Source organism: Oncorhynchus masou, chromosome 32, assembly GCF_036934945.1.
Source record: "Oncorhynchus masou masou isolate Uvic2021 chromosome 32, UVic_Omas_1.1, whole genome shotgun sequence".
In the NCBI taxonomy this organism is placed as follows: domain Eukaryota; kingdom Metazoa; phylum Chordata; class Actinopteri; order Salmoniformes; family Salmonidae; genus Oncorhynchus; species Oncorhynchus masou.
In genome coordinates, this window is record NC_088243.1 from 77,434,126 (window position 1) to 77,448,535 (window position 14,410).

At 43.4% G+C, this 14,410-nt stretch overlaps 1 protein-coding gene across 2 annotated transcripts in view; it reads left to right on the forward strand.

Annotated features, from left to right (window-relative positions):
• Positions 1-2,731: 2,731 nt before the first annotated feature.
• LOC135526638 (monocarboxylate transporter 8-like) overlaps positions 2,732-14,410 on the forward strand; it is a 39,303-nt gene continuing 27,624 nt past the window's right edge. For both annotated transcript variants that reach the window (XM_064955150.1, XM_064955151.1), the window contains exon 1: positions 2,732-3,784. In XM_064955150.1, coding sequence (XP_064811222.1) covers positions 3,277-3,784 — 508 coding nt within the window. In that variant the 5' untranslated portion in view covers positions 2,732-3,276. The remainder of the gene's footprint in view (positions 3,785-14,410) is intronic.

The window sequence follows — 14,410 nt, forward strand, 5'->3', positions numbered from 1 at the left end:
TGAAATCCTGAAAAGGTCACACAGCTGTAACATTGAGGGCATTTAGACTATTTGCATTACTGCTTGGTATGGCAATAGCACCGCCCTCGACTGCATGGTGCTACAGAAGATTGTGCGGACAGCGCAGGACATTACTGGGGCCGAGCTCCCTGCATCCAGGACCTCTATATCAGGCTGTGTGAAAAGAAGAGCCGGAAAATCGTCAAAGACCCCAACCACCCAAGCCATAGACTATTTTCTCTGCTGCGGCATGGCAAGTGCATCAAGTCTGACACCAACAGGCTCTTGTACAGCTTCTATCCCCAAGAAATACGACTGATAAATAGCTAACAAAATAGCTACATGGACCGAGTTACCTTGTTTCTTTATTGACCTTTTATTTCAGTATTTGCACTGTCTCTATGTGTAGGCCCTATGCACACTCACACACATTGTCACTCCAACACACACACACGCACACACACACACACACGCACACGCACACACACACACACACACTCCATCATTTGCTCACTCACACATAACATGCACATACATTTATACTGACTCTACACATCTGCGCACTTGCACAGCCACTCACTTATATCCCGTGGCCTAGTCTCCTTACCCCTATACATATCTACCTCCGTCACCCCAGTATCCCTGTCTCCTTACCCCTATACATATCTACCTCCGTCACCCCAGTATCCCTGTCTCCTTACCCCTATACATATCTACCTCCGTCACCCCATTATCCCTGTCTCCTTACCCCTATACATATCTACCTCCGTCACCCCAGTATCCCTGTCTCCTTACCCCTATACATATCTACCTCCGTCACCCCAGTATCCCTGTCTCCTTACCCCTATACATGTCTACCTCCGTCACCCCAGTATCCCTGTCTCCTTACCCCTATACATATCTACCTCCGTCACCCCAGTATCCCTGTCTCCTTACCCCTATACATGTCTACCTCCGTCACCCCAGTATCCCTGTCACCTTACCCCTATACATATCTACCTCCGTCACCCCAGTATCCCTGTCTCCTTACCCCTATACATATCTACCTCCGTCACCCCAGTATCCCTGTCACCTTACCCCTATACATATCTACCTCCGTCACCCCAGTATCCCTGTCTCCTTACCCCTATACATATCTACCTCCGTCACCCCAGTATCCCTGTCTCCTTACCCCTATACATATCTACCTCCGTCACCCCAGTATCCCTGTCTCCTTACCCCTATACATATCTACCTCCGTCACCCCAGTATCCCTGTCTCCTTACCCCTATACATATCTACCTCCGTCACCCCAGTATCCCTGTCTCCTTACCCCTATACATATCTACCTCCGTCACCCCAGTATCCCTGTCTCCTTACCCCTATACATATCTACCTCCGTCACTCCAGTATCCCTGTCTCCTTACCCCTATACATATCTACCTCCGTCACTCTAGTATCCCTGTCACCTTACCCCTATACATATCTACCTCCGTCACCCCAGTATCCCTGTCTCCTTACCCCTATACATATCTACCTCCGTCACTCCAGTATCCCTGTCTCCTTACCCCTATACATATCTACCTCCGTCACCCCAGTATCCCTGTCTCCTTACCCCTATACATATCTACCTCCGTCACCCCAGTATCCCTGTCTCCTTACCCCTATACATATCTACCTCCGTCACCCCAGTATCCCTGTCTCCTTACCCCTATACATATCTACCTCCGTCACTCTAGTATCCCTGTCACCTTACCCCTATACATATCTACCTCCGTCACTCTAGTATCCCTGTCTCCTTACCCCTATACATATCTACCTCCGTCACTCCAGTATCCCTGTCTCCTTACCCCTATACATATCTACCTCCGTCACCCCAGTATCCCTGTCTCCTTACCCCTATACATATCTACCTCCGTCACCCCAGTATCCCTGTCTCCTTACCCCTATACATATCTACCTCCGTCACCCCAGTATCCCTGTCACCTTACCCCTATACATATCTACCTCCGTCACCCCAGTATCCCTGTCTCCTTACCCCTATACATATCTACCTCCGTCACCCCAGTATCCCTGTCTCCTTACCCCTATACATGTCTACCTCCGTCACCCCAGTATCCCTGTCTCCTTACCCCTATACATGTCTACCTCCGTCACCCCAGTATCCCTGTCTCCTTACCCCTATACATATCTACCTCCGTCACCCCAGTATCCCTGCACATGTAAATATGGTATTGGAACTGACTTATTAAATATTTCATGTATATTGAATGCTTGCTTACTTACTTACTATTGTGTATTTCATATTTCTTATTCTTATTTCTCGTTTTTTTCTAGTAATACAATGCTATTGTTTATTGCATTTTGGGGCTTTGAGTTTGCAAGAAAGGCATTTCATTGTACTTGTACGTGTGACATTAAAACGTGAAACTTGATCAAATAGGCTGCATCATGGCCGAGTGAAGGTAAATCAGTTGCGATACACCCGATACAAAATTGTTACATTGACACTTTTTTCGCGGGAAACTGTATCCTTCGACAATTGCAACATTGTATCAATAGACCAACGTTGCTATATTTTGATGGAGAATGCTGGCCCATTCCATCAACATCATTCATTCAGTTGCGGCTGCGCCTTCCAATGTAGTTCGTGTAGTGTATGGCAGAGACAGCAGAAGGGGTGGGGCGACATTCGAGTCTTTCCGTAATCTCGTACTGCAGGAATTTTTAATCCATCCTTGAGCTCGGTCATTGGTGACGGAGGTCGTGGAGGCGGGGGCAATTGTTGAATGAAGGTTATTTTCTGGTTTTGCACAGAAAACCCCGGTTCGAGAGATTCACATATTCCAATGTAACATTAAATCCATGAAAGAGGAGGAGCCGACACTCGTTTGTTTACAGATTAGGCTACACGATGTGGACAGCGGTGACTCTGCAGCGCGAGGACGAGATTGAGTTGAGGTTGGCGAGCAGCAGACGTTTTCACAGGTTGATTTACATTTTTCACGGAGCAGGAAAGCAAAAGTGAAATATTTTCTGGCGTCATCATTTCCCCTGTAAATAGGCTTCGTGGACACCTGCTTTAAATCATGATAAATAAATAAAACGTGCCTGACCTTTCACTATTACAACCGATTTTATAGCAGCACTTCAGCACTTCGGATACTGAACTTGGTGCTGTGACTTGACTTTGCCTACAATTACTGGAAGAACAGAGCAGAAAGAATCCTACTTTTTATTTTCTATAGACAGACCTTGTCAATCAATAGGCTACTGTCGCTGTCTGATGCATGAGCGATGCACCCAGAACACAACAGTAACCCCTCTACTGGACAGGATAAAATGGGGGTCAACGGGAAAGGAGAAAATCGGACCGAGGAGGAAATATCGAGCGGCGAGCCGCCGACCGAAAACTGTGATGAGGCTACTGCTGACTCTGAAATTGAGCAAAACGGTGGTTCTCCCCAAGACCGAGAGAACCAGCAAGCACAGAAGAACCAGGGACAGGACCTGGGAGATAGCGAATGCAAGATTCCACACGAGGACAGTACTATCCAGCTCATCGAGGCTGGATGTCTCGATTGTAAACCCGGTGTGTCCCCGGATCCTCAGTCCCCGGCACCGATGCCAGGGCAGTGCCCCGGGTTCGTCCCACCCGAGGGCGGGTTCGGCTGGTTAGTTGTTTTCGCTGCTACCTGGTGTAATGGATCCATCTTCGGGATACAGAACTCCTTCGGTATCCTCCACATGATGCTGGTGAAAGACCACGCAGACCCCAATGACAATACGTCGCAGTTTAAAGTAGGTGAGTCTGTCCTGTAACTGTTGCACCTGTTAATAAAGTTAGCCCACTGATGGTGACTTACTGTTGAAGGTAAGCGAGAAGGGTCAAATTAACCCAGAACTATACTGAACAAAAATATAAATGCAACAATTTCAGCAATTTTACTGAGTTACAGTTCCAATAAGGAAATCAGTCGGTTGAAATAACTTTATTAGGCCCTAATCTTTGGATTTCGCATGACTGGGCCGGGGCGCAGCCAAGGGTGGGCCAGGGAGGGCATAGACTCACCCACTGGGAAGCCAGGCCCACCCACTGGGGAGCCAGGCCCACCCACTGGGGAGCCAGGCCCAGCTAATCAGAATGAGTTTTTCCACACTAAAGGGCTTTATTACAGACAAATACTCCTCAGTTTCATCAGCTGTCTGGTCTCAGATGATCCCGCTGGTGAAGAAGCCGAATGTGGAGGTCCTGTGCTGGTGTGGTTTCGGGGGCTGGTTGGACATACTGCCAAATTATCTGAAATTACTTTGTAGGCGGCTTATGGTAGAGAAATGAACATTCAATTATCTGGCAACAGCTCTGGTGGACATTCCTGCCATCAGCATGCCAATTGCATGCTCGCTCAAAATTTGTGGCATTGTGTTGTGTGACAAAACTGCACATTTTAGAGTGGCGTTTTATTGTCCCCAGCACAGCACAGCTTCTTGATATGCCACACCTTTCAGGTGGATGGATTATTTTAGCAAAGGAGAAATGCTCACTAATAGGGATGTAAACAAATTTGTGCTCAATTTGAAATATATTTTGTGCATATGGAACATTTCTTGGATCTTTTATTTCAGTTCATGGAACATGGGGCCAACAATGTACATGCTGTGTTTATATTTTTGTTCAGTATAGAAAAATGCCCAGCATTGTCTCAAGAAGATATTAAAGTTAAACATGAATGACATTTTTGATTATTGATCATATCCGTCTTTGCTCTTCAGATGTGTCAGAGAATTTAGGCTACTACTTCAGTCTCGGCATCATGTGTCTGAAGACTCTTCAGCCTACTTCAGTCTACTTCAGCCTACTTCAACTTAATGTATAGACTATACCCAGGCCATATAGCACCAGAGTTGCCTTACATTAACTTTCTGGTCACGGCTCTAATTCATTCATACTGCTGGATAACATGCGTCCTTATGTTCTCCGCTCATGTTGTTAATTTATTTTCCATGTGACAAAGGCACTAGTGTGTGCCACTATATTGTGGCCTCAATCTTCACCCCCAATCTGTTTAGGATTACTATCAGGCTTTTCTTTTACAACACACACACACACACACACCGCTCTTTTGCCTCACTACATCAAGGCCGTCACAAAGCGTGTCAGAGTAGGAGTGCTGATCTAGGATCAGGTCCCATCCTGTTCATGTGATCTAATTCATTATGATCTTTAAGGGAAAACTGAGGCTGTTAGTGTATACAGGCCCTGATGTAGGCCATTTCCGTACAGTTAGTTTGCACTACTATAAATGTTTCACAGTGGGTGAGGAGGGATGAGGGACAGGCATTGTGGTATAGGTGAGGCTATAGTCTACCACGGCTCAGTTATCATTGAGCTGCAGCTCAGTTAGTGTTTCAATGTTTAACAGCTTAGGTGCCTCCACAGACACTCATCGTGAGACCTTGAGTTTAGAGGTCGACTGATTATATTTTTGCAACGCCGATACCGATACTGATTATTGGGGGACCAAAAAAGCCAATACCGATTAATCGGCTGATTTAAAAAAAAAATATATATATATTTTAATTTTATTTGTAATAATGACAATCACAACGATACTGAATGAACACTTATTTTAACTTAATATAATACATCAATAAAATCAATTTATCCTCAAATAAATAATGAAACATGTTCAATTTGGTTTAAATAATGCAAAAACAAAGTGTTGGAGAAGAAAGTAAAAGTGCAATATGCACCATGTAAGAAAGCTAACGTTTAAGTTCCTTGTTCAGAACATGAGAACATATGAAAGCTGCTGGTTCCTTTTAACATGAGTCTTCAATATTCCCAGGTAAGAAGTTTTAGGTTGTAGTTATTATAGGAATTATAGGACTATTTCCCTCTATACCATATGTATTTCATGAACCTTTGACTATTGGATGTTCTTATAGGCACTTTACTATTGCCAGTGTAACAGTATAGCTTCCGTCCCTCTCCTCGCTCCTCCCTGGGCTCAAACCAGGAACACAACGACAACAGCCACCCTCGAAGCAGCGTTACCCATGCAGAGCAAGGGAAACAACCACTCCAAGGCTCAGAGCGAGTGACGTTTGAAACGCTATTAGCGCGCGCTAACTAGCTAGTCATTTCACTTCGGTTACACCAGCCTCATCTCGGGAGTTGATAGGCTTGAAGTCATAAACAGTGCAATGCTTGAAGCACAATGAAGAGCTGCTGGCAAAACGCAAAGAAAGTGCTGTTTGAATGAATGTTTATGCGCCTGCTTCTGCCTACCACTGCTCAGTCAGATACTTGTATGCTTTTATGCTCAGTCAGATTATATGCAACGCAGGACACGCCAGATAATATCTAGTAATATCATCAACCATGTGTAGTTAACTCGTGATTATGATTGATTGATTTTTCTTATAAGTTAAGTTTAATGCTAGCTAGCAACTTACCTTGGGTTACTGCATTCGCGTAACAGGCAGTCTCCTTGTGGAGTGCAACGAGAGAGAGGCAGGTCGTTATAACATTGGACCAATTAACTGTACATTTGCAAGATTGGATCCCCTGAGCTGACAAGGTGAAAATCTGTCGTTCTGCCCATGAACGAGGCAGTTAACCCACCGTTCCTAGGCCGTCATTGAAAATAAGAATGTGTTCTTAACTGATTTGCCTAGTTAAATAAAGATTAAATAAAGGTGTAAAAAAAAGCCCAAAAATACCGATTTCCGATTGTTATGAAAACTTGAAATTGGCCCTAATTAATAGGCATGTCCGATTAATCGGTCGACCTCTACTTGAGTTGTCTCAACCACTTATATTGTTATGATTTAACATTTGTGGCTTTAGGGTGAAATGTTTGTGGCTTTAGGGTGGAACATGTTTGTGGCTTTAGGGTGGAACATGTTTGTGGCTTTAGGGTGAAGCATGTTTGTGGCTTTAGGGTGAAGCATGTTTGTGGCTTTAGGGTGAAGCATGTTTGTGGCTTTAGGGTGAAGCATGTTTGTGGCTTTAGGGTGAAACATGTTTGTGGCTTTAGGATGAAGCATGTTTGTGGCTTTAGGATGAAGCATGTTTATGGCTTTAGGATGAAACATGTTTGTGGCTAAAAATAAATCCAATTGTCTTTTCTCTAACGCTCTCTCAATTCTCAGAAAGGGTCTGACGATGGCCTAGGTTCATTTTTAGGACGTGGTATGTTGACCTCTATACATTCTCGCTATGGAAGTGTACACGTTCTCTGGTTTTCAACTGCAACTTTTAGGCCATCATCCAGGGAGAGGTCTTTCCTCCCTCCCAAAACAACGACCCCAGTTTAATTGGATGACGAGTGTCAAGACATCTCCCTCTCTTATTTTCCCTTCGTTAAGACTTTTTAAATGTTTGGGTCCAGTCAGTAACCTAATTTCTAATCTTGAAAAAGGCGTCCACTGTTCTCATATCAAAAGGAATTAGACTAGTGAGCTGTAGTCAGATCCCCCAGCTCCACTAGCTCGCCCCGGGAAAGAGTACGGTGCAGAAGGGGCTTCTGAGGGGAGGACGGCTCATAGTAATGTCTGGAACGGAGCAAATGGAATGGCATCAAACACAAAGAAACCATGTGGTTGATGTTGTTGATACCATTCCACCTATTCTACTCCAGCCATTAACACATGCCCGTCCTCCCCAATTAAGGTGCCACCAACCTCCTGTGGGGCTTATTGACTGCCTGGCACATAATCACATCTCCCAGCTGAGCCCACCCTGAGTGCAGTGCCCAGGCCAGTACCCACTCCAAATACTTCTCTAGAGTGAGACATGAAGGAGAATTTACATTGAGGTGAACTCTGTGAAATCCATGCCCATTGCCCTGTTAGATCCCAGGCCCAGTTAAAAAATATATCTACACTAAGACACACTAGTTCTGCTCATAAGAGCTTTGAGGAGGGAAATGAGGTACCAATCACTTCCCAGGGGTGCTTGTTTTGATCAATGAGTCCGGATTTCCACAAAACAGGCGTCATGTTTAGATTATTACTATGTAATTACACAGGTACAAATAATGGCCTGAGATTATCTGGGGGTATCAACAACAGTAGGTTAAGTGTGTAGAAGGATCCACATGTCATGATGGAAGAAATCCTTTCAACAAAACAATAGTTTCATGATCTGAACCAGGTGGGTTAGAGGGGAACCAACAAAGGAGTGCCTGAGGCGGCGAGTTATGGAGGTACCACAGTGAAGCGAAGGAAGGAAGGGAGGGAGTGAGGGAGGGACATGTAAGAAAAGAGAACGAGGGGTGGAAGGAGTGAGGGAGCAGCCACAAAGTCATAAAATCTGATTTTAAACCAAACCCTACCCACATAGCTAACCCTAACCTCAAATTAAGACCAAAAAGCACATTTTTGGTTTCATTAATTTTTACCATATATCACATTTTTAATTTGCAGCTGGACCATCTAGCAGAAATGGCTAATTTCTGTCTCCAGGGAAAGATAAATGCCAATTTATATCAATATGCATCCCAAATGGCACCATATTACCTTTGTGATACACTACTTTAGACCAGGGCTAATAGGGCTCAAGTCAAATGTAGGGCACTGAATAGGAAATAGTGTTTCATTTGGGACGTACCCACTGTAAATCTGAGAGCGTTGTCTTGGTGAATGCAGAATGGTGTAAACTTTGCTTTAACTTATCAAATCGCAAACTGACCAGTGATTAATTACCTGAAGGGGAGAAGGAAGGGTTAGGAGAGAAGGAAGGAAAGGGGAGTGAGGGGAGGAAAGAGATTGAGAGGGTGATGGACATACCGTATGGGGTATGTGATCCCAGGTCAGGGAGTTGCTAAAAGAGATACAGACTTGTGACTCACAAGGCTTGGAATGGCTATGGGTTCCAGTAGAGAGTCAGGGATTTATTGAGGGGTTGTGTGCCCTGTTATTGTAGCTTTCTGGATTCTATAAGCACTGTTATGGCCATGCTCATATGGGTTGTTTACTGTTAGCAAGTTATGTCTTTATTCAACCACCGGAAATGCATTTTATGTTGGCTGTATTTGGGGAGTTGATGCCCTCGAGATGTCCTACGGCCTGAAACATGAATAGAGAGCAAACATGACAGTCTGGCGCCATTCATTTCCAGAAAAACAAACAAGAATCCTCTTACTCCATCTGTCCAGACCTGCTGGCTCAGCGCATTTTACTACATTTTATTTGCCATGAAAAAGAAATAGCTCATCTGACTTACAGACTGAGGGAAACGTTTAAAATGCCTGAGATATCTTGCGCATGTTGACCAAGATTTAAACACTTAATGCTTAAAATATCGACACTAGTTTGTACATAACATTCCTGCGTACACTATACTACAGCAGTGGTTCCCAACCAGGGGAACTAGGACCCCTGGGGGTACTTGGCCTATCCACAGGTGGTACTTGAAAAGACTCCTGAGTCCATAGGGGTAGTGGTAAAATGCACATGAGGGGGTACTTCAGGGGTACTCAGGAAGCTTCAGGGAGCAAAATTCAGTTGATGGTTCAGTAACCAAAGAAGGTTGTGAACCACTGCACTACAGTACAGTATTATGGTCAGTTAAATAGGAATAGAATACAGTTGTATCCAGTAGTGGAACTATCCCTAAAATTGGCAGTTGGTCCATAATTTCAAAACTATATCTATTCAACGGCCATTTGAATGCGGTCTCTCTCTAATCCTTCTTGGCCGTAGAAATATTCCACTCGAGGCCCCTTTTGAACCCGTTTGAAGGTTCTGTTTATGATTTTTTTGTTTATTGGGACCTGACAAACATATTCCACTTAAAGGAAATTCGATTTCAGATTTAATCTCCATTTTTAATGTGTAGTTATCATTTGTTTCCATTATTGAACAAGATACTGTTATTACAGTACTGTTCAATAGACTAGCAGGACGCTAGGGGGTTTAGCTATACATCAAGCTGCCTCATGCTAGCAAAATAAAATAAAAAAGAACAGGCCTTGAGGCCCGTTCTGGCTCGGCCAAGACTACTCACTTTGTAAGACAATACATTATCATTACCATGCCTGATCATTTACCCATGAGTAATTAGCTTGTTCCAATACTTTACCCTCTCTGTCGTCTCTAGACTAGAGCAGCGACCAGCTACATTATAAATCCTAACAACTTGCAGCTTAAGGAATAATGTAGTGTGTTTGGCATTCCTGAAGGCTGTGGAATAGAATAGATCTCAATCGGATCAGGGCCCTTTGTCCAGTCCACTCCCTCCACTTCCTACACATTTTAGACCCAATCAAATACTTGTTGTGTCTGTGCTTTAGGCCTCTTAATTGTGCACAGAAGCTGCAAGGTAGTTTCACTCCTCATAGTGTATTTAGGCCCATTGAACAACGTGTTTCTGACAACGTGTTTCTGTCCTTATACTCCAGGCCGAGGACTGCTTTTTTTGTGTTGAAGCTAAGCTAAGCAACAGATTAGACCCATTGAGCAATTTGTTTAAAAAGCACACTTCAGTGTGCAGCTGTGCATATAGCCTACTCATGCACACAGAAAATAGTGTATACCCAGCAAACCAAAATTGGTTCTGTGAACATTCCCAGAACATTCATTAGGTTGTCCAAAAAGTTATAAAACACAAAAGCTGTCCAGTTGTGCTGAAGATTATACCATTTTTGTATAAAGCATTTGTCTGATGTTGCAAGAATATTCCCAGAAAACATTCTGTTATTACATTTCCTGGAAATCTAATAAGAACCTTAGGAGAATGTTCTGTGGTGGTTGTGCACAACATTTTAGTAAATGTTAGGAGAACATTCCAATGATATTTCATTAAAAAACAAACATGTTTTTGGGATGTAATCCAGGGGTTAGAACTGGAAAATAACGTCAATTTTCAAGGAACAGAATTGGAACCGGGACCGAAAGTGATCCATACTGTTCCAGAACAGAACCATTATTTTAAAAGCATGGCAACAGGTTAATAACATAATTTTATATTCCAGGCATATTTTTCTAGTCCCACAAAATAACACAACAAAGCACCTATGCAAAGCCCTCACTCCGTCATTCAGAAACGTATTCCAGTTTCTGCCTGCAAGCTGAAAATCTTTGCCTGTGTGTTTAGGCTCCTCCCCCTCCGAAGATACAGTAGGCTACTGTACTGACGTTACAAGCTTGATTCAGGAAATGGGGGGAGAGATTTTTAATTAGCTAGAGAAGAATGGATACACTTTTTCAATGCTAGTTAAGGGTACTATAGGCCTAGTGATCACGTTTCACGTTGGATTTATTAACTACAAAAAGGTTTGACATATTTTTAATTCTCTGCCTGCTCTATCCACACTGATTGGTGAAGTAATTCATTGAGCTTAATGTAAAAAATAAAAATAAAAACTTGATTTCAAAGGTTAAAAAGGAACTCTGGGGGCGCTATTTCATTTTTGGATGAAAAACGTTCCCGTTTTAAACAATATATTTTGTCACAAAAAGATGCTCGACTATGCATATAATTGATAGCTTTGGAAAGAAAACACTCTGAAGTTTCCAGAACTGCAAAGATATTGACTGTGAGTGCCCCAGAACAGGAGCTACAGGCAAAACCAAGATGAAACTACAACCAGGAAATCAGCAGGATTTTTGAGGCTCTGTTTTCCATTGTCTCCTTATATGGCTGTGAATGCGACAGGAATGAGCCTGCCCTATCTATCGTTTCCCCAAGGTGTCTGCAGCATTGTGACGTATTTGTAGGCATATCATTGGAAGATTGACCATAAGAGACTACATTTTCCAGGTGTCCGCCCGGTGTCCTCCGTCGAAATTGGTGCGTCATTTTCAGCTGCTGGTATTTTTCCATGGGATTCTGAGACGAAAGCAGGCTTCCACGAACGGCATATCAATGAAGAGATATGTGAAAAAACACCTTGAGGATTGATTCTAAACAACGTTTGCCATGTTTCGGTCGATATTATGGAGTTAATTTGGAAAAAGTTTGACGTTTTGGTGACTGAATTTTCGGTTCGTTTCGGTAGCCAAATGTGATGTACAAAACGGAGCGATTTCTCCTACACAAAGATTCTTTCAGGAAAAACTGAACATTTGCTATGTAACTGAGAGTCTCCTCATTGAAAACATCCGAAGTTCTTCAAAGGTAAATAATTTTATTTATTTGGTTATCTGGTTTTTGTGAAAATGTTGCGTGCTAAATGCTACGCAAAATGCTAAGCTAGCTTGCAATACTCTTACACAAATGCTTGATTTGCTATGGTTCAAAAGCATATTTTGAAAATCTGAGATGACAGTGTTGTTAAGAAAAGGCTAAGCTTGAGAGCAGGCATATTATTTTCATTTCATTTGCGATTTTCAGAAATCGTTAACGTTGCGTTATGCTAATGAGCCTGAGGCTGTATTCACGATCCCGGATACGGGATGGGGAGTATCAAGAGGTTTTAACAACAATATAAACATGTTTTTTTGTTTCGAATTGGCTCAGACCTTTCTTTAGCTGGTCAGAACAGTGGGATGGAATGTAAAAAATAGGGGTTCTGTTAAGAACAAACGATTGGAAAATACACTACATGACCAAAAGTATGTGGACACATGCTCATTGAAAATCTCATTCCAAAATCATGGGCATTAATATGGAGTTGGTCCCCCTTTTGCTGCTATAACAGCCTCCGCTCTTCTGGGATGGCTTTCCACTAGATGTTGGTTCATTGCTGCTGGGACTTGCTTCCATTGAGCCACAAGAGCATTATTGAGGTTGGGCACTGATGTTGGGCGATTCGGCCTGGCTCGCAGTCGTTGTTTCAATTCATCCCAAAGGTGTTCGATGGGGTTGAGGTCAGGGCTCTGTGCAAGCCAGTCAAGTTCTTCCACACCGATCTCTACAAACCTTTTCTATATGGACTTCACTTTGTGCATGTGGGCATTGTCATGCTGGAACAGGAATGGGCCTTCCCCAAACTGTTGCCACAGTTGGAAGCACAGAATCGTCTAGAATGACAATGTTTTTGGCATTGCGCATGGTGATCTTAGGCTTGTGTGTGGCTGCTCGGCCATGGAAACCCATTTCATAAAGCTCCCGACGAACAGTTCTTGTGCTGTCTTTGCTTCCAGAGGCAGTTTAGATCTCGGTAGTGAGTGTTGCAACTGAGGACAGATTTTTACGCGCTTCAGCACTCGGCAGTCCTGTTCTGTGAGCTTGTGTGGCCTACCACTTTGCGGCTGAGCCGTTGTTGCTCCTAGACGTTTCCACTTCACAATAAAAGCACATACAGTTGACCGGGGCAGCTCTAGCAGGGCAGAAATTTGACAAACTGACTTGTTGGAAAGGTGGCATCCTATGACGGTGCCACGCTGAAAGCCACGGAGCACTTCAGTAAGGCCATTCTACTGACAATGTTTGTCTATGGAGATTGCATGGCTGGGTGCTTGATTTTATACACCTGTCAGCAACGGGTGTGGCTGAAAGCCGAATCCACTAAATTGAAAGGGAATCCACATGCTTTTGATGATGTAGTGTAATTTTGGTTCCAACTCTTGATGTTATCATCCTAATTTTGGATAAAACCCTAACTATAACTGATTGGGAATGTTAGCTAATGTCCTGGGAATGTTCCCGGTTTGCTGGGACCAGTTAATGCCTTGAGCAGAAGCTGCAAGGTAGCTTACGCCCTCACATTGCATTAAGGCCAATTGAACAACACATTGAACAACCTGTTTACACTATACTGCAACTGTGCTAAGCCGAGTAGGACTGCTTTTTCAGCAAGGGGAGAGAACAGTGTTGCACGAAGGATAAGAAGAAAGTGGACCCTTTGTTTTTCAGTTTAGCCGAGCAGCAATACTCTGATCATTTAAATTCAACAATTGCGAATGGTATTATTTACATCACAGTTGTAATAATGAATATGATATCATGAGATGTTCATTATTTAGTAGTTAGTTATAGGATTCTAAGAGAATAACAATGTATTGCTGTTTGCTGCTCCACTTACATTCCTTTCATCATTGTTTTCTCTTGTCTTTTGTGAGTGTGTTCAGATACCCATGATGCATACCAAAAGTAGTGCACTAAATGGGGAATACGGTGTCATTTGGAGCACATGCGCTGTGATTCTCTTAATGAGGCCTCGTAAACAATGTTGTCATCCCCGACTAATCTCACACAATTAGTGTCTTCCGTGGGGTCACTGTCTCTTTAAATAGCTAACAGCCTCCCCCCTGGCATCAGAGGAACAATCATGCAGTCAGGGGCCTGAGAGGAGAGAAGAGAGAGAGAAGGAGAGAAAGAGAGCCTGTCACTATGCGTCTGTCACTGCTACTGGATCATGCTACTAGAAAGTGTGTCTCTCTCCCTCTGTGTGTCTCTCTCCCTCTGTGTGTTTCTCTCTCCCTCTGTGTGTTTCTCTCTCCCTCTGTGTGTTTCTCTCTCCCTCTGTGTGTTTCTCTC